Source organism: Budorcas taxicolor, chromosome 10 (assembly GCF_023091745.1).
Source record: "Budorcas taxicolor isolate Tak-1 chromosome 10, Takin1.1, whole genome shotgun sequence".
Taxonomy (NCBI): Eukaryota; Metazoa; Chordata; class Mammalia; order Artiodactyla; family Bovidae; genus Budorcas; species Budorcas taxicolor.
The window spans coordinates 38,564,621-38,586,883 of record NC_068919.1 but is presented as its reverse complement, the minus strand read 5'-3'; the positions used below and the strand labels follow the sequence as shown (position 1 = coordinate 38,586,883).

General features: G+C 35.7%; 1 protein-coding gene across 1 annotated transcript in view; it reads left to right on the top strand.

Annotated features, from left to right (window-relative positions):
- MDGA2 (MAM domain containing glycosylphosphatidylinositol anchor 2) overlaps positions 1–22,263 on the top strand; it is a 918,782-nt gene that overhangs the window by 687,296 nt on the left and 209,223 nt on the right. The window contains exon 8 of the mRNA XM_052646754.1: positions 1,724–2,017. Coding sequence (XP_052502714.1) covers positions 1,724–2,017 — 294 coding nt within the window. The remainder of the gene's footprint in view (positions 1–1,723; positions 2,018–22,263) is intronic.

Genomic DNA, 22,263 nt, shown 5'->3' with positions numbered 1-22,263 from the left:
TTTTTTTTAATGCAACCATATTTAAACATGTTTTTGTTAATGCCATTTCCTAGAATGTATATATATATTTCAAGAAGATAGTGGTAAACGTTTCATGTTTTCTAATTTCTAAGATGCTGTGCATGGTTAAATAGTTTTTTAAACTAGAAGTAAATGTAAAGGAATTAAATGGAAAAGTAGTCATGAAGATATTTAAACAGCAAAATAATTAATTCTGATATCACTTTGTAAATTTTGTTTTCTGTATGTATAAGAAAACAGTTCAACATGAGTAGAAAAATATATTAAAGGTTAAATGTGTTTGTTTTGTTCCTGAGCACTGGAGCACAGTAATGCTAGAAGGGCAAATAAAATTTTTGCCTTTTTGTTCATATGCAGTATTACCTCCAAAGGGGAAAATGTATGACATTTTCACAAGGATAGAATTATGTGTATGTTTCTGGTTATTCTTATTCTGCCATTCTAATTTAGCCCATGCTTTTCTTACAGATCCTCTATTGTATAAATACTTTTGAATTCACGTACATTTGTATGAGAAGTAAAAGTCTTCCAGTGGAACAGGAGATACCTTTCTAAAAAAAATTTAAACATTCATTGAATAATATTTCCCTTTTATTAGTTCATGTTTTCAAGTGTGGTAAAGTTAACTTCCTATAAAATCAATCTAGTACTTCCCTGATGGTCTAGTGGCTAAGAATCTGCACTCCCAGTACAGGAGACCTGGGTTTGATTCCTGGTCGCAGAACTAAGATCCCACATACTGCAACTATAAGCCCGGACACCACAACTACTGAAGCCACGCACCACAACTAGAGAAGCCGCCGCAACACGATAAAGACCCAGCACAGCCAAAATAAATCATACACAGTTTTTAAAAATCAACCTAATTTTCTAATAAATATCTTTGGCAACATCAGAAATTAGCTTTACTTGAGAAAATTACATTCTTATATTATTGAAATATATTTTTCAAAACTCACTTGAAATACATTTTATAGAAATAGTGGCAATGTCATGACAACCTATTTACAATGATCTCAAAATGTGTTCAAGGCAAATCGTATGAAATTCAAATGTCAAAAAATATTAAAAATCGAAAAGAATGATACATTCAGTTGTCAGAGTATGCCATTGTAATCCATTGTTCCATTTCATTTTCTCAGGGGAGAGAACAAAATCTAAACCTTAGCAGTTTGGTCAGTTTCTAAATCAGTTTTCAGAACTTTGGATTTTATATCAGAGGTTCTTCTTTTTCCCCTTCCTATTGCATTTACTGCACCTACTAAGTCTATAATATCTCTTATCCCTTTCTTATAGCATCCTTGGGTAAGAGATAATGGCCTAAGAAGCAGAAGACTGAAAAACTTAATCTTACCTTAGCAAGTAGGATCACTGTTTTGTGAAATGCAGATGTTAAAGACCCAGTTAATGGTTGATAATGGCAAATTATGGAGTAGATTGTTCTTATGTTGATCATTTGCATTCCAGTTTAATGCTTATTTATCTTGCTAATGTTTGAAGTCCTCATTTGAGAACATGAAAACAATTTAGAATTACTTAAATGAGGGTATGTGCCACTTATCCCAAGGTCTCTGTTATTTTTGTCATCTGAATTGTCACACTTCTTCAACCAGCAGAAATTGTTTCCTTATGATTTTCTGTGTTTGAATATGCTTTACCAGTATATACTAACCTTGAAAAATTTTCTTTTTCCCATTTCAAGTTCCACCCAATCTGACTGTTCCACAGGAAAAATCACCTTTGGTCACCAGAGAAGGAGACACAATAGAACTGCAGTGTCAAGTAACTGGAAAACCTAAACCCATCATCCTTTGGTCTAGAGCGGATAAAGAAGTCGCAATGCCTGACGGGAATATGCAAATGGAGAGTTATGATGGAACACTGAGGATTGTGAATGTGTCTAGGGAAATGTCAGGAATGTACCGATGTCAGACCAGCCAATATAATGGATTTAACGTGAAACCAAGAGAAGCCTTGGTGCAGCTCATCGTGCAGTGTGAGTACATTTTTTTCTATGTATTTCTATTGGGGGGAGAAGGGAAGAAAATTAGGTAATTTTTGGAGTTGGATTAGGAATCAATATTTCTACATTATTGCTACCCAATTTAAACTATAATTTCCCTAAGTCTGCCTATTATTTGAGCTAATACACACTAATGGAAAAGAATTGTATTAGTATGCGTGTGATGATTATGATGGTGTTATGTCATTGGTTAAGGCCAAAGAATCAACAAGCCTAATGGTTAAAAACTGGCTGTGTGCAATGAAGCAAAATGGAAATTGGAAGTAATTGCTAATTCAGATTATAATATCCTTTTGTTTTCACTGTTTATGTTTCTGCTTCAGCAATTGCCTGTCCTTTGCCCAAATTATTCACCTATTTCAGGGTGTCCTTTGCTTAAATTGTGGAGACCTAATCATTGCAATGCTATGTTTGCTATCTGAAATTGTAAGAGTAAATTACATAATTGTAGTAATATTGAGATAATTCAGGCAGATATTAGGTGCTGATTTTTTGCTTTACTTTCCTAACAGATAAGTATTTAACTCTGAGAGCTGAAAATGATAGATTTTTAACTATTTTCATTGAAAGGGCTAACAAAAAATGCAGACATAGTGTGCTTTGTATTTGCTTTTAGTGTAAAAATGCCTAAACTCATGAAGTTAAGAAATTTAACAATGTTACTGGTGTTGGGTTATTAGAGAATGATGCCCTGGAATTTGGATAGCAGGTGGTGTGGGTAATACTGAAGAGAAGAAGCAAGCTAAGCACAATCTGTTCAAACTCCAGGAATGTTGCTGTAAAATTTAGTTGAGGTATTATTTGTTATTTACATGGTGGCAAAATCTTTAAGAAAAAGAATGAATTGGAAGTAACTATGCACTTCAATAAGCAATGATGTTCTTTTCTTTTGTGGTTCTTTTCTAACACAGAAAATGGAAAATAGAAATCAGTCCAAAATATGTATTTTTATATTAGTCATAAAGATGTTGGAAGATTGAATTATCTTACTTTAAATTTGAAAAGATAATTGAAATATGGAAGGATTATGTTTGCAACAGATAACAACACACATGTTTATGTATGAGGACTGTGAGTGTGAGTAAATGGGAGGAGAAAGGGTCTGGCTGTTGTTTAACCCTTTCCTGTCCCTATACTTTAGAAACTCAGGTTTCAATGTGCTGTTTGTCCTGTAGATAAGCAAACTTATACTTGTCAAGTATCTTACTAGTTTTATCTGTAAAGAATGCAGCTCTTAATTGGTAAGTTCCATTCCACAGTTGAATGTTACCTTTTTTTTCTCACTGGCCTTTATACTCATGATAATAAGCTCATAGGGTAGGAGGTTCATGTGAAAACAAGTTTCAGAAAGAAAAACAAAATTTTAAAGAAACCTCTCCTCAATTCCCCAATAAATAAGAGACACCCTTAGGTAATCAGGACGTGGATACAGTTTGGAGTACTTCATTCTTGTTAGTAATCACAGAAATATGCTTTTCCTCTGAAACTATGCAGGAAGTTTCAATGTTCCTAAAGCTATTGGGCAATTCGTTTTCACTCTGCTGAAATCTCTCCGTGGAAGCTGTGACACAAATAGAGGCTGTGGAACCCATTGGCTCTAGGGAATTTTGAATTAAAATTTCAAGAGCCAGGATCTTTCATCTCCATAGAATATACTAACCTCTAGGATTCCTTTGGTGATCTAATTTCCCCCGGTTTTGCTTCCTAATAGATTTCAGATATAATAAGTTCAGCACCAGATCTTAAAATTCAATCCTGTTAATATCAGATGAAGATAATACAGGCAAAGTTGTCTCTAGTGTCACAAGGATGTAATTGACTAAAAGACATCAATAGACATAGGTAGGCAAAGCCAAATTCATTTAATGCACAGGAAAGTATTTGCATCCCAAGGTGATGCTTTGCAGAGCAGAAGGTTTAATCTAACAACACTTCCTCTTAGAGGCAAGTTCCCCAGCCTACCAGGAAAAAAGGCTGAGTGCCAGCAGTCTGGCCAGTTGCTGGTGAGAATGCCCTAATGTCTTTCAAAAAGCTCTCTTTCATGTATTCCCAACTCTTTTGAAGAATCTGGTTATGTGTCTGAGCATCTGCCAGTTACAAATAACTGGTAACAACTCCAGAAGACTTAACTACTTAAGGCTTATTCCTGTAAAACTAGTCATGCAGAAATCTTGATAACATTTTAAAATGATAAACATTTTAACTTTTATGGTGATCTCTTAAAAGAATGAAAATAATATGGTATTTGTGCTTAATTGGGATAGCTGTGCCACATGTGCTAATAATTCATATAGAATATAAAATGTTATTTCATATAGTTTATATATCAGATATCCATTTGATATATAAAGCTATAGTTTATGCATTTTGTATTCTCAGCATAATATATTTTATGTTATAGCTAATCAGCAAATGCATTGAGTAAATATAACAAATGAATGTATATATACATATATGGAATATATTTATATATATAAATATATATATATATATCTTGCTTCTTGTATAATTTGTTCTTTATTATTTAGGGTTCAGGAATATCTGATGACTAGCCACGTAACAGTTTGACAGCTGAAAATGTCCAAGTGTATGAAGGGAGGAGATGTCAGATATTCTAACTTGTACCTAACACATTTTTCAGGATGCGAACTCTACACTTGAGTTTATTAAGATCTCCTTTCCTAAAATATATTACACTGACAAGTTCTATGACAGTCTATTTTGCACACACACAATATGTATATATATATATATATACATAAAAAATATATATAAACATATATTTATATATAATTGTATGATTTTTGAAACATGAAAGAATGAAAAATAGATTGTCATCATAGATAAAAAAACACACAAAAATGTGACTCTTGAGAGTCCCTTGGACTGCAAGGAGATCCAACCAGTTCATTCTGAAGGAGATAAACCCTGGGATTTCTTTGGAAGGAATGATGCTAAAGCTGAAACTCCAGTACTTTGGCCCCTCATGCGAAGAGTTGACTCATTGGAAAAGACTTTGATGCTGGGAGGGATTGGGGGCAGGAGAAGAAGGGGATGGCAGAGGATGAGATGGCTTAATGGCATCACTGACTTGATGGATGCGAGTCTGAGTGAACTCCGGGAGTTGTTGATGGACAGGGAGGCCTGGGGTGCTGCGATTCATGGGGTTGCAAAGAGTCGGACACGACTGAGTGACTGAACTGAACTGAAAGCATATTTTCCCTTGTTAAGTTTTGGTTGTGTCCAATTAAACAATAACCAATCAAAAGAATTAAAGAATTAATTGAATTAGTAATTGATGAGCAGAGGTAGTAAGGCCTAAGTATAAATAGTATAATTGTTTTCATATTGCATAAAAAATGAAACAGTCCACTTAGCTTAATGTTCTAAATCTTCAAATGAGATTTGTTCTTAGCCAATGTGTTAAAATTATACAGTAGTCATTTATTAAAACTTTTTAAATTATTTACTATCCCCAGTTAATTTGCTTCTTCTTAAAATGTGTGGATAGTGATTTAGGAAGTGACAGAAGCCTAGAGGTATTTTACACCATTCTATGTCCTATTAAGAGTAGCTTAATCACCATAATGAAATGGTTTAAATTATTAAATTTTTGTTCACAGTGCTCATTCTTGAAAGCTGACGCTTATTTTATAATATTTTTAATTTCTACAATAGCAAGTTAGGACAAATGATATAGACTGGAATGAGAAGTTTCAAATATAAGGCTTTGAAAAATAGTGGTTTAAAATTCATCTAAATTTCTAAAAATGCTAGATGAAATTACAGCATATATTATACAGTTTTTAATAACAGATGTTTAAATATTAAGCCACTGTTTAATTTCATTCACATTTTTTGAAAATATGTAATAATTCTTTTAAGTTGCTTATATTTATTTGAAGCAGTTTTAGAATAGATCATTGAAAATAAAAATGTTGCATAGGTTAATTGGTTCATTATTTAAAAATTATAGTATGCATGAGCCTATTGAACAAAATTAGAGCACTTGCCTAAACATAGCAGCAGTAAAGTGATTTTTACATTTATCCAGTAAAATAATGATCATTTAAATAGTAATTAAGTGAAAATGTCATTGGAAGAATATATTCAAATACCTATATTAAATGAAGATGTCCAGTTATGCCTATGGTCCTCTAAAAGAAATTATTGCTCTTTGAAGTGTACATATGTATATTACATACTGTTATTTTGATTTCATAAACTATAGCATTTTATTTTTAATAAAAGCCAAACTTTATTTATTTATTTATTTATTTTTTTTATTATTATTATTTTTTTTTAATTTTAAAATCTTTAATTCTTACATGTGTTCCCAAACATGAACCCCCCTCCCACCTCCCTCCCCATAACATCTCTGTGGGTCATCCCCATGCACCAGCCCCAAGCATGCTGTATCCTGCGTCAGACATAGACTAGCGATTCAATTCTTACATGATAGTATACATGATAGAATGCCATTCTCCCATATCATCCCACCCTCTCCCTCTCCCTCTGAGTCCAAAAGTCCGTTATAGACAGCTGCGTCTTTTTCCTGTCTTGCATCCAGGGTCATCATTGCCATCTTTCTAAATTCCGTATATATGTGTTAGTATACTGTATTGGTGTTTTTCTTTCTGGCTTACTTCACTCTGTATAATCGGCTCCAGTTTCGTCCATCTCATCAGAACTGATTCAAATGAATTCTTTTTAACGGCTGAGTAATACTCCATTGTGTATATGTACCACAGCTTTCTTATCCATTCATCTGCTGATGGACATCTAGGTTGTTTCCATGTCCTGGCTATTATAAACAGTGCTGCGATGAACATTGGGGTACATGTGTCTCTTTCAATTCTGGTTTCCTCGGTGTGTATGCCCAGCAGTGGGATTGCTGGGTCATAAGGGAGTTCTATTTGCAATTTTTTAAGGAATCTCCACACTGTTCTCCATAGTGGCTGTACTAGTTTGCATTCCCACCAACAGTGTAGGAGGGTTCCCTTTTCTCCACACCCTCTCCAGCATTTATTGCTTGCAGATTTTTGGATCGCAGCCATCTGACTTTAAATGGTTTAATCTCAAAGCACTGGTAAAATCTTTCAGTGAAGTAAGAAATCTTTTAGTGAAGAAATATATTTCAATGTATTTTGAGATATATTTTCTTGAAAATCAAGTGAAGAAGATATATACTACATTGGATGTCAGTTTTAACCAAAGCTTTATTATCTGTAGGCACCTACAATTAAAGATATTTCTTTTATAAGATATAAAGTACAAATGAAAACTTCAAAAGTGACAAGTGTTAAAATGTATTAAGTAACCATCTTTCAGCTATCTTCAAATGTGATTCCATGCTCCCTTTACTTACAATTTCTATTTTCCAAATGAAGGAAAACTGTGAAAGAAAACAATCAGAGCTATTGAAAGACCCATGTTCCTTATCTATTTCCAAAGCAAGACCAGATTGTATGAAGAGGAGGGAACCATAGATTAAAGCCATTATCGCTTACTCTTTTACTCAAGAAGCTTATTGAAGAGTGCATGTTTATTACTTTCAATCAAATGAATATTCAACCAAAGCAGAATATCATGGACCTTATAAAGAAAAGGAAAATTAAAGACAGATTGGAATGTCATGTAACAGATATGCTGACTATTGTTAGATGAATTACTGAGTAATTTTCTACAGTGTTGAGAAATACAGAATAACTGAATTGAACAAATATAATGATAGCATATTGAAAAGCAGAGACATTACTTTGCCAACTAAGGTCCATCTAGTCAAGGCTATGGTTTTTCCTGTCGTCACGTATGGATGTGAGAGTTGGACTGTGAAGAAGGCTGAGCACCAAAGAATTGATGCTTTTGAACTGTGGTGTTGGAGAAGACTCTTGAGAGTCCCTCGAACTTCAAGGAGATCCAACCAGTCCATTCTGAAGGAGATCAGCCCTGGGATTTCTTTGGAAGGAATGATGCTAAAGCTGAAACTCCAGTACTTTGGCCACCTCATGGGAAGAGTTGACTCATTGGAAAAGACTCTGATGCTGGGAGGGATGTGGGGCAGGAGGAGAAGGGGCCGACAGAGGATGAGATGGCTGGATGGCATCACGGACTCAATGAACGTGAGTCTGAGTGATCTCTGGGAGTTGGTGATGGACAGGGAGGCCTGGTGTGCTGCGATTCATGGGGTCGCAAAGAGTCGGACACGACTGAGTAACTGAACTGAACTGAACTGCTTTTTGGTTTATTTTAAAACTATTGTGACTGAAATAATCTAAATATTATATGAGAGACAAGGTACTGATTAAAGAGGAAACAAGGAGGCTGTTAGCCATATTCACACAGGGACATGTTCAAGGCTATACAAGGGAATTTATAAGTAAATGTACAATAATTTTACTTAAAAGGGCAAAAATATGCCTTCTAACATAACCTGGAATGCTCTACTTATTCAGATGTATTCTTATTTTCATATTAATTCATCCCATCTCTTCTCAGCCTCATAGACATGGTAATTCAATGATGCCTCTATCGTAGACTTCTATACCCCCATTCTCCTCTTACCACCAGTTCTTCAACTCTTCAACCATTTAAGTCCTGCCTCAGTCTTCCCCCTTTAGTAAGCCCCTTAGTTACTGAGAAGGGCCCTCCTTGATAGCCCTGCGGACCCTCGTGTTTAGTATGCACAATTTAGAACTTCAAAGTGAAACTGCTTTTTGAACATGCATATTAGATGGCAACAACAATAACATTAGAAGATATACTTCTTTCAAAATCACTGGCTATTATTTCACTGTTGTTGTTCAATCACTAAGTTGTGTCTGACTCTTTGCAAACCCATGGACTGTAGCACGCCATGCTCCTTTGCTCTTCACTATGTCTTGGAGTTTACTCAAATTGATGTCCATTGAGTCAGTGATGCTATCTAGCCATTTCACTGTTGACTTCATCAAAACTCTCTGTACTATTGCTTATAGAGTGAGTTGGAACAACACAAAAAGTCCTTCTCGTGGATTTATTTCTTTCACCAGTATGACTTGATTCTAAAAGACTTAGTTTACTCTCATAAAATAAATTTACACTCAAAAGTTGAAGACAAACCCTTAAGGTTATTCAAAAGAGTATATCAGAAACAGAAATGGTAAGTTCAAGTTTCTTTTCTCAACATTTTAGGTAACGACAGTAAAACAGTGTACAACCACTGCCCCTGTATGAATGATAACTTTGAAGAGAGTGTTCATTTAAAGAATTTTCTTTGACCCACAGAATCATAGCTTTTATTCCTTCCAATGCCTGGTACAGGCCATAGACTGTAGAGTCAGACATGACTAAGCACGCACACACCCACACCCGTGTTATTAAAAGATAAACTGAGGCATGTTGAAAATTTTAAGCAAGCTCTTAAACTCATATTTGAGCAGAAATTGATTCTGATCCACCAGCACCAAACTGGAAGTGATTAGGAGGGCTCCATAGACAGGAGCTTGTGGCGACACGTATAGAAAATGTAAAAACAAAGTAAGCAAGTTATTGACTGGCTATCGTTTAAAGCCTCCCTGATAGCTGAGTTGGTTAAGAATCCACCAGGAATGCAGGAGACCCCCATTCAATTCCTTGGTTGGGAAAATCCAAGAAGGGAAAGGCTACCCACTCCATTATTCTGGCTAGAGAATTCCATGGACTGTATAGTCAATGGGGGTTGCAAAGAGTTAGACACAACTGAGTCACTTTTACTTTCAAAGTTTCAAGCCTGGTTATCTGTTTGTGACTGGACATCTTTAGATTTCAGTTTTGTAAACTTGATCCTTTCATAGGCTTTGATTTTGGTTTGCTTACCCCTCAGTCAAATGGCCTCCTTGTTTAATGAATTTAACATTATATGTATATGGCCCATGGACAATATCTTAATATCTCTGAGCTTTAGTTTTCTATTTCCAAGAAAAGAAAAACATGTTCCATTTTCAATTAACATTTATTTGAAATAACTTTGCAAAGCTCCTAGAATATTGCTCACCAGGCAGCACAAAATAGAAGTTATGATTATCATTTTAATGTATCAGTTCTGAAATATTTTAATGTAAACTATCCAGTGTCTTAGTGCAAATTATTCCTCCTCTACCTTACTGTTTCCTGTTTTCTTCTCTAAAGACCCTTCGATTCATTCCTACTATAACTTAAGGCCTTTGTGGGCCAAAGCAGCTCTTACATTTCTAGCATGAGAGCAGCTGTAAAATTAGTAGATTCTTGATTAACTGATCCATTTCCAGGATCTCTGTACTTGAGATAAGGTTAAAGCTAAAACTTTAGTAATAAGAAATGTAAAATTTTATCTTCTCAAGTGAATGTAGGTTGGCAAAAATGTTTACATTTACCAAGAAAATAATATTTTAATCATTCACTTTTCATATTTTAACATGAATGATTATTAAATGGAACTAAGTATTTATTACACTCGGTTCCTTTATTTGAATTAAGTGGCCATATTTGTTTTTCTGATGTTTGCAGAAGTTATTAAAAGCATTAATCAATTAAACCTTGAGGCAGTGTTAATATTTTGAGAATATTAATATTTGTGCTATTTTCTCCCATCTTAGCTTCTGCATCCCCAAGTAGTTAAGATCTTGTCTTTAAAAAGAAGAAACTATAGCCTTATATGATAGTGTACAATTTAAACTGTATAAAATAAACTCTAAAATTTTTATATCATGTCAATATGTCATATAAGTATACTTCACCTCATTTCCCAGAAGATTTAATGAGAAATTATAATGGAGCTGCCTTGAGAAAAAATATTTGTTTAAAGATTTTATTTTTATATTCCTCCTGAATATTTGAAAATTGAATGTCCCAAGTGGACATGATATTTTACAGAGTCTTTATGATGAATTTACTTTAGCTGAACTAAGATCATGGCATCTGGTCCCATCACTTCATGGCAAATAGATGGAGAAACAGTGGAAACAGTGGCAGACTTTATTTTTTTTTTTGGGGGGGGGGGGTCCAAAATCACTGCAGATGGTAGCTGCAGCCAAGAAATGAAAAGACGCTTGCTCCTTAGAAGAAAATCTATGACCAACCTAGACATCATATTAAAAAGCAGAGACATTACTTTGTCAACAAAAGTTCATCTAGTCAAAGCTATGGTTTTTCCAGTAGTTATGTGTGAATGTGAGTTGGACTATAAAGAAAGCTGAGTGCCAAAGAATTGGTGCTTTTGAACTGTGGTGCTGGAGAAAACTCTTGAGAGTCCCTTGGACTGCAAGGAGATCCAACCAGTCCATCCTGAAGGTGATCAGTCCTGAATGTTTATTGGAAGGACTGATGCTAAAGCTGAAACTCCAATACATTGGCCACCTGATGCGAAGAGCTGACTCGTTGGAAAAGACCCTGATGCTGGGAAAAGATAGAAGGTGGGAAGAGAAGGGGACGACAGAGGATAAGATGGTTGGATGGCATCACCAACTCAATGGACATGAGTTTGAGTGAACTCCGGGAGTTGGTGATGTTCAGGGAAGCCTGGCATGCTGCAGTCCATGGTGTCACAAAGAGTTGGACACGACTGAGCAACTGAACTGAACTGAACTGCTCCTGCCATCCTGGGCTATCTTCTTGCTTCCTTGTTCTCACTCTTTCAGAGACAGCGATAGGGTATTTAATCTAAGGAAATTGTCAAAGAAAATGGAAATTCTCATTCTAAAGTGAAAGTGAAAGTTGCTCAGTCATGTCCCACTCTTTGAGTCCCCATGGACTGTAGCCTGCCAGGCTTCTCTGTCCATGGAATTCTCTAGGCCAGAATACTGGAGTGGGTAGCCCTTCCCTTCTCCAGAGGATCTTCCCAGCCCAGGTCTCCCACATTGCAGGTGGATTCTTTAACCTCCCATTCTAAAGAGCTTCTCAACGCAGAACACTGACAAGATGTCTTCATTGAACTGTGGAGCACAGATCACCTGGAAAGGTGATCAGTTCCTCAAGTATATGGATCTTGTAAAGAAAATAAGCACTTTTTTTTTTTTTCCTGGTGCCGTCTCTGCTTCTCTTAATGTAGAATACAGCCATAGTTTAATATTTAGGGGAAAAAAAACCTTTCATTAAAAGTTTTATTTTCAGCATCTATGTGAAGAAGTGAGATGGGAACCAGCCAGTTTTAACAGTATAGTTAAAAGTATTGACAACTTAACTCAGGCAAGTATTTGTTGACTGATGTTGTCAGTTAAGTACTTCTGCCCACTCCTGTTATGCAGATATGAATTCAAGTAGATGATTGTAGTATTACAACCATAATACTGAAAAGATGGTTTTGTCTCTTGAAAGCCTGCATATATGTGATTAAATGTTGTTTGAATGAAGGTTTACTTTGGCCCTCTCCCTGGGATATTTTCTTATCCTTCTCCCTTCCTCACTTTATGAAAATACATCCTCTAAGAGAAGTAAACATAAACATGTTTGTAAATATATGTGTGTAACTACAAGAATCCCATGAAAATAAAAAGATAATAATAATAAATAAATCACACACAGAGTTTTACAATAATATATTCCATGAACATGCTTGTGACTTGATCAGTTTATTTTATAAATATACCTGCCATGAAACATTTCATGCAAAGGAAAATATAAAGTGTGCAAAAGACATGAGTTTCTGGTTAGGAAAAACAGCATAAGCACCTTAGAAGTTAGGTAACAATATAAGAAATTGGATGATAGAAAGGCACTTCAGTCAGTGCATGGAACCAGTCAGAATATGAGAAATCAAAGGCTGATATTGTCACAGGAAGACATGACTTCCTATCACTTCAGCAAGAGAGAGGCATTTACCAATAATGTTTAATCCACTTATGAACATTGTTCATACAGAATTTTAGCTTATGTGCTAGCAATTTTTTCTTTAGGTATTATCAATTGTTTGATTCAATATCATATTTTAATATTTAACACCAGCCAAAGAGTTTTGCATATATTATATTAATGGAGATTATATTATATTATGTGAATAACTTTTAACCTAGTAGTGAACTGTCCTATTGTATAACCTACCAGAGGGTCTTCTTACTTTCAACTACATTCAAACTCAACTCATGGGTTTACTATAGACACATATTGACTCAAATACACTTTTGCAGATATAAGACAGGAACCACAGCTTGCCAGCATGTCCACCTGTCCCCACTTCTGGGGACACTTGAAAATTGTCAACAAATTTTGATTGTCATAATTAGAAGAGGAATGCCACTGGCATCTAATACATAGGTCTTGTTAATTTTAGAATGTTTGGAGGTTTCCCTGGCGTCTAATCTTTTGGTACAGTAGCACACCCCTCCCTCATATCATGACAATAAAATGTATCTCTAGACCTTGCCAGATGTCTTCTGTACCCATCAGGTATACTTAATTATACTAGGCATAATTAAAATTATACACATCAGGTATGCTTGTGATGGGCAAAATTGTACCCAAAGGGGTATAAATTATACCCATCGAGAACCTCTGCCTAGATGATGGCTTGTGTATAAGGAGCCAAGATCTCTGTAATTTGGAGACGGGGACTCTGGCAGAATTCTCTGCCCCACGGGAACCAATGTCTCTTGTAACAAATCTATAGGTACAACATCCAAAGTCCCCAAAGTCAGAAGGGTCACCAGCTACACTAAGCTCTAATTTACGTCTAATCTTATCAGATATTAATGTTTCTCTCAATCCAGAAACAACTTAATACAGAAATGTTGCTTAAAAACATAGTTGGCATTCTTCCCTTGTCATGGAGATCAGAGCTAGAACTTTAAAAGAAGGTCAGAGTCTCATGCAGTAGGGAATTTTTTTTTTTTTTTCAAATGCATCTGTTACACATTTTTGGTAATTCTTTTGCTTTAGTGTTTTTCTTCATTTGGTCATAATAATTGCTGTTGTATAAATTATGAACGTATGTTTCCAATATACCTTACTTTTTGTCTCTTAACTTGCTATTTGTCTCATTTCCTGTTTTACTGCTGTGCTTATGTTCTTTCTTTGCTGGACTTTCAGCAGGTATCTGGGTTTGGGAGGCAGTAGCTGTATTTCATTCTTGTCTCATTTTGATCATCTTATGAGTTTCTTTCTTCTGGCAAATGAGTATTTCCTTGAAGCTTTAAGGATTCTAGTAGGCAAAAGCAAAAATCCTTCAACAGGAAACTCTGAAACCTAAACTGACCACGCATTGTGAATTCGAAAGACATTCTCTATTGATTTCACACTTATTAGAATTATTTTAAAATAGGAAATTACTTTCTTTTTAATTACAGAGTATTTCCAAAAGGAAAGGAGTCAAATAATGATCTTGAAAATTGGTCAATATGTGGAATTTGTTCTTTAATATCATTTCTCAATAAATTAAGTAAAAGTATTTTTTCTTGAGAAGGATAATTATGTAGCATGAGTACTTAAATTTAAGAGGGATTTAAATATGCAAAATTGATCAGGGGAAGAAAATGTTCAAAAATAAACAGGAAATAGAGAAACATTTAAGAAAAACGGGACAGTATTGCTTCAGTTCAGTTCACTTCAGTTGCTTAGTCATGTCCGACTCTTCACAACCTGCAGCACATCAGGCCTCCCTGTCCATCACCAACTCAGGAGTTTACTCAGACTCATGTCCATTGAGACGGTGATGCCATCCAACCATCTCATCCTCTGTCGTCCCCTTCTCCTCTCGCCTTCAATCTTTCCCAGCCCTGATGCTGGCTCTTCGCATCAGGTGGCCAAAGTATTGGAGTTTCAGCTTCAACATCAGTTCTTCCAATGAACATTCAGGACTGATTTCCTTTAGGATGGACTAGTTGGATCTCCTTGCAGTCCAAGAGACTCTCAAGAGTCTTCTCCAGCAGCACAGTTCAAAAGCATCAATTCTTCAGTGCTCAGCTTTCTTTATAGTCCAACTCTCACATCCATACATGACTACTGGAAAAACCATAGCCTTGACTAGACAGAACTTCGCTGACAAAGTAATGTCTCTGCTTTTTAATATGCTGTCTAGGTTGGTCATAACTTTTCTTCCAAGTTGTTTCTTAGCATTTAGTTGTTTGTATTAAAATGTATGGTTGAAGTGGTAGAAATAATCTGATTTCTTCAGCTGTTCTGAGTTTCTGTTTGTGTCAATATGTTCTCTATTGATCCTTGTGTTTGAAGTATATGTTCTTAAACGTAAGCTAACTGCTTTGTGTATAACATAAGATACAACATAAGATAAAGTATAGCACTTTACTGCTCAGTGAAAGTGAATGTTGCTCAGTTGTGTCCAACTCTTTGCGATCCCATGGACTATATTGTCCATGGAATTCTCCAGGCCAGAATACTGGAGTGGGTAGCCGTCCCCTTCCCCAGGGGATCTCCCCAAGCCAGGTATCAAACCCAGGTCTCCCACATTGCAGCCTGATTCTTTACCAGCTGAGCCACCAGGGAAGCCCAAGAATACTGGGGTGCGTAGCCTATCCCTTCTCCAGTGGATCTTCTTGACTCATGAATTGAACCTGGGTCTCCTGCATAACAGGCAGAGTCTTTATCACCTCAGCTACCAGGGAAGCCCTACAGTTCAGTTAAAAATAGAAGTAATTTAACTATATGAGGTTTCTGCTTGATGTGCTAACTTGAAACCGTAAGATATAAATGTATAAACTGATTGATTACATATAAATAGATACAGATGCATTTTATGAAAATATTTAGAGAGATATAAACACATATAATGTATATCAATCTGAATTGGTGTAGGCTCCTTAAAGAGGGCATATTTATTAAGTGAACACTCATTACTGTTTTTTCTTCTTTCTTGATGTTGAGATGCTAGTTCTGTTTTTACCTTCATGTTGTGTCTTTATTAGGGCTTCCCTAGTAGCTCAGCTGATAAAGACTCTGCCTGCAATGCGGGAGATTTGGGTTCAGTCACTGGGTTGGGAAGATCACCTGGAGAAAGGAAAGGCTGCCCACTCCAGTATTCTGGCCTGGAGAATTCTATGGGCTGTATAATCCATGGGGTTGCAAAGAGTCAGACAAGACTAAGCAACTTTCACTGAGTCTTTACTGCTATTTATCTTTCTTTCCCCAAATTAGGTTTTGGTCTCATATTATTCTTCTACTCTGTGCTCTCTCACTTGGCAACCTAATGATTTAAACTATCATTGCTATGCAGATCTTCCTCCATGTATATCTGAGACATTCAGCCAGCTTCTGTGAAATTTCAGTTTTGTCTCCTAATGAATTCTAAAATTTAATGTGACTAAAATAAGTTTATAATTATTTCCCTTTATTGTTTTTCTCCTCTTGAATTCCCTGTCCCACCTTAAAGGATGTCTCTCCTCCTTGTTTGAGTCACTGTCGATGGAGTAGTGCTTTCTCTTCCAATGTGCAGCCTGCTCTATCCTTGCAGAAGCCCCCCAGCCATGACGAGCAGAGGCTGCCTCCTGGATTTGAGGCCTCAGTGCTGTGGAGACCTAAGTGATCACCATACCCAAGTCCCTCGTGCTGGCACCCTGCTCCTCATCCCAAGAACGGTTAGCAGCTGCCTCCAGACAGCCTAGAACCTCCTGTTAGCGGTTTCAGATCATGTGGGAGGATCCTGTGAATGGTGGGTGGGCTACTGCTGTTCCTCCTGAATCCTGGTTTTGAACTAGAGCATGCCCAGTGAACTGGAGACCTATGACGTATGACTGCTGATGGGGGTCAGCAGCTGCTGATGTGAGGACCAGCTCCGTGGAGTTTCTCCGTGCCCCTTCTTCCCTGCTGCTGGCCTCAGCTCTCCTCATGTGTCCAGATGTGCGGACTGAGCCACAGGGAGTGCTGCCTCCCACCCGAGGGAAAAAAAACATAGAGTCACTATTTGATTTTCCCTTTTATTAAATATGCCTTTGAAAATTAGAATATTGGATTCTGAAATTAGATGATTTAAATTGTAGCTTTGCTACTTTAGACATCATTTCTCTCAATATTTGTTTTTTTTAAATACCTATCATGAGAGAGATTTATTTTTATTCATTATGTCATAGGTCTGTCCAAGGATTAAATTAGATGATGTTTGATATGTGTTTAGCCCAATGTTTGACACACAGATGCGTGCATGCATGCTCAGTTGCTACAGTCGTGTCTGATTCTTTGCAAACTTATGAACTGTAGCCCGCCAGGCTTCTCTGCCCATGGGATTCTCCAGGCAAGAATACTGGAATGGACTGCCATGTCCTTCTCTAAGGAATCTTCCCAATCCAGGGATCGAACCCGCATCTCCCGTGTCTCCTGCATCGCAGGCATGTTCTTTACCACAGAGCCATAAGGGAAGCCACCTAACTCATAGATAGTACTAAATGTTAGCTGTCATGTCTCAAACATTCTCTGAATTCATCCCTGTCTCTCCAGGCCCACTGTCATTTACCAAAGGAGGCCCTTTTATCTCCTGCAAGAAATCCTACTACTTTCCCCCATCTCTGATCTTCCCTTTCCCTTCAGAACATTTCTATCAGATGAATGTTGCTTTATGAGCAGAAACATTTTCAGATGAAAATAACAGAAAGTTCTTGTCTGTTATGGGCAATAAAGTGTAGTGGATTCCAGGAGCTTAAATATTACCTTCTTCTCAACCATCAGCTCAGTTCTCCATGTGTTTGGGTTATTTAGTGGGTCTCATTATTTCCAGCTGTACCTGAAAAAACAGACAAACACACTTGCCCCTTTTTCCTCTCATCAAAGATGAACTCCAGTGGGCCATGATTTTCTTGGCCTGAATAACCAAGCCAAATTCATGCAAAAGCATGAATGCAAGCATTCTTTGTTCTTTCTCTGTTTGAAAGCTCTATATGACTACTCATTGCCTTGGATTCAAAATTCAGACTCTTAAATTGGAAAACATGATCCTTCACCATATTCCGGTCAGGGTGAACAGTTCATTACCCTGTGCACTTTTGAACTTGCTATTGCTTGTAATTCCATTTCCTTTGTCACAAATATTCTTAAGAGTCACCTCTGTGAACTCTTTGCCACCTTCAAAACAGCATTCAAACATCTTTTCTCTAATGGTAACCTCTGAAAACTCCAGCTAGGTGTAATCTTTTTATGCTCTAGATCTGACCTTTTTTCTGTTCTTAGTAATGCCAACCTTCTAACTACTAATTGATAGATAAATTGATATAGATACAGATATGTATGATATGAATCTGTATCTGTATCTATCTATGCATGTCTCTGTTCTCCCTTTTTCTGTCTCTTTCTCATTAAAGTATAAGCTTTTCCCTTTATGAATCGTAATTGCTTCCTCTAAAAGAGCCTAGATCAGTAACTGTATTACTTAATAACTATTTGAAATATGTACTTCTGGCTTTAGCTGTTTTTCAGTTATAATTTTGTTAATGAAAATGTTACACTACACATAGTTTTTACCTGAACTGTGAATATGGGTACACACTAGAATAGGGGAGAAATAGACTATAAATTGTAGGATAGATTCTGAATCTGTCACTGGGTTCTAATTCTAGCGGTGACATTTTAAATTGTATTAGTCTTGTCTTAGTCTTTGCCACTAATTTCTTTATGCAAGTGAAGAACTTAGTAAGGTGATCTCTTAGTATTCTTGAAGTTTCAAATTGTTAACAATAAGCCATTATAATTAATGTTTGTATTACAGAAAACACATATTCTAGTAACCATTTCAGGAGTCTCCTAGAAACTACATACTTGAATTAAAAAGAAGATACATAGATGAAAACATTTCATCACATAAGTAGTCAGGGTTAAAATAACCCAAATGTCTATTCTAATTAAAAGATGTGAGTAAAGATAAAAGAAAAGATAAATTAGGAGACTAGAGGCACCTATAATTTCACATGCTTGGTTCTTTTGCATCTCTTGCATTAGAGAAAATGCAACACATTTGAAATCTTACTGAAAAAGCATTCCTGGTACATTTAGTGACAACATTGCAGTGCCTGATAAATTAAAATAAATAAATAAATAAATTTATATATATATATATATATATATATATATATACACACATATATATATATATAAGGTGTTGTCTTGTGAATTTTACCTGAACCTTTCCCCTTTTCTTAATTATGATTAACTTCATCTTATAGCAATGATCACTATGTATAATAGGACAAATGTGCTAGTCTAAGCATTGTATGTGCAGATATGTGTTACTTTGCAATTACTTATTTTTAAAAGAATATAAATATATTGTCCAGTATCTTCTTAGAAAAATAACACCAGAATATGTCAAGTACCTAATTTTAAAATTAGATCAGCTGTTTTCTTTAGCAAGTGTATCTTTTTTGAGAAGTTCCTGAGTCTTTTTAACAGAGTGAGCAATCTGTTTTTAAAAAAGTTTTGCTTCTAGTACTTTAAATATTAATACATCAGTTCATTTGGGTTAAAAAAAACCAGAAACCTAATTTGTTCAGGATACATGCTGTATTTGTCTAGATTTGAAAAATATGTTAATTGAAGTGACCATTTTGACCTTGCGCTACATCCAAAGTAACATGTAGTAAGTCATGTGACAATACCACAAGAGATGTGTTAAGTTTCCTCCAATAGTCATGGGAAAAATATAATTATTTTCTTAGGTAGTTTTGGAAGAATTTTACCTTCCGAAACTCTGACTGTGTGTCTGTCTCTTCCCTCCCCCAACCCTTGCCATATTGCCATATTCTCTCCCCCTCCATATATATATATCTCCACATGTGCATACATACATACACACTTTTATGTGATTATAATTTAAGCTTGTAGCTCCTTGTTTGAAGATGGAACATATCTTGCCACTGTCTGTTTTAAATGATCAGACTGGTATATTTTAGAATTCTACACAAGAAATTATTGATCTTTTCCTTTCTGCCTACTTCTGAAGATGAGCACCAAGCCATCCCATGTTATGGAGTACAAATGATCCTAATTTGTAACTTGATCATAATTCTTGGATTTTGACATTGATGACTGAATAAACAAGTGTTTCTTTTATAAAATTAATTCATTTTAATTGGAGGCTAATTACAATATTGTAGTGGTTTTTCCCATACATTGAATTGAATCAGCCATGAGCATATATGTGTCCCCCATCCTGAGCCCCCCTCCCACTTCCCTCCAAATGCCATCCCTCAGAGTTGTCCCAGTGCACCCAGTGGCACAGCTTTGAGTGCTGTGTTTCATGCATTGAACTTGAACTGGTGCTCTATTTCACATATGGTAATATACATGTTTCAATGCTATTCTCTCAAGTCATCCCACCCTCGCCTTCTCCCACAGAGTCCAAAAGTCTATTCTTTATATCTGTGTCTCTTGCTGTCTCAGATATGGGGTAATCATTACCATCTTTCTAAATTCCATGTATATGCGTTAATATGCTGTATTGGTGTTTTTCTTTCTGACTTAGTTCACTCTCTATAATAGGCACCAGTTCCATCCACCTCATTAGAACTGATTCAGATGCATTCTTTTTAATAGCTAAGTACTATTCCATTGTGTGTATGTACCACAACTTTCTTATCCATTTGTTTGCTGATGGACATCTAGGTTGCTTCCATGTCCTGGCTATTGTAAACAGTGTCGCGATGAATGTTGAGGTACACGTGTCTCTTTCAATTCTGGTTTCCTCGGTGTGTATGCCCAGCAGTGGGATTACTGGGTTGTATGGCAGGTCTATTTCCATTTTTTTTTAAGGACTCTCCACATTGTCCTCCATAGTGGCTATACTAGTTTGCATTTCCACCAACAGTGTAAGAGGGTTCCCCTTTCTCTGCACCCTCTCCAGCATTTATTGTTTGTTGACTTTTGGATAGCAGCCATTCTGACCGGCCTGAGATGGCACCTCATTGTGTAAACCAGTGTTTCTTAAGAATCTTATTTGATCATATAGCCCCCAACTCTGGGCTGCAATAATTTTTTGCATATTTTGCATTTTAATTAGTTCATATACAGAATTTCTTAACATTGATGTGCTTATTCATATGGTTGTTAGATAGATTCCCTTAAATGAAAAAACACAAATAGATTTGATAATCTGAATATGCATGCTCTTTGTTGACACTAGATCTCAAAATATCAGTGCTTTGAATTTTCAGCTTTAATGTTGAGTGGGGGCCTGAAAAGTTGGAGTCAGTCTCTCCATAAAATTCAAATAAAGATTTGTTATTCACCTGAATATAATAAAATTGATAGGAATAGAAATGTATATTCTTTCCCTTTTAGCAATAGTAAGTTACATAAATTTAGTGTAGATGAGATGCTAGTTTTTGAAAGTGTCTTATCTCTTTTATCTAGTAAATAATTTCACTTTATTTTGAATATAAAATATTGATAGCTTCAAGTCTCTTTATACATTGTTAAAACAAAAATAACAAAATAACAGTAACAATGAACTACATTAAAAATTGAAGCCTAATTACAAAAGAACATTTACTTGCAGTATGTTTTTTATGCCTCACCATGATTGTTTTGTATACTTCCACTTTCGTCTGTTTTTCTCAAAACAGTGACCGTTCTTCCTACATTATAAACTCAAACATTGGCATTGTCTTGACTCCTGGCTTAGTTATGTTTAATTAATTGCTAAATGTTTCATTCTTTTCCAAAGTAATGAGACTTTTTCTTCTTTCCATGTTAATAGATATTTAAATGGGAAAGCTTTAATATAATTCAATGAATATTTACTGATAACCTATCAATTTTTGTTTCATAATAAGGATAATTTTCAAATAAGAAAGAAAAGTAGTGTGTATGCAGGTAAAAGAATACTGTAATGTAAAATCAAACAGATACTTTGAACATAAGATATGTAACAGGTACCATATGATTAAAGAAGAGGTGATTGAGGTAACTAATTATGCTTTGTCCTGACAGCCATATTGCAGTACATATTTTTGCATTAAATTTCACCAATAATGATAGGTATGAATATATAAAAGTTTTATTTCAGTCCTGTTACTTCATTTTGATTCTCTCAACATAAACTTTATAAAGTGGCTGGAGCCCTACAGTTAATTATGAGATTTTTCCTAGCCTGCTTCTCTAATATTTCTGAGAATTTCTGGGGTTCTTAATTCTGTGAATCTCTCAATCTGAATTCCTCCTATGTTCTCAGCTTTCCCATCATTATCATCCCTCCCTTAGCAAATTATAATTTTCCTCTCACATAATTTAATTTATTGGACATAATCCCCCTTCATAATTTCCCTAAAGTAGTCTTAATCTAAGGTCAAGAGGCA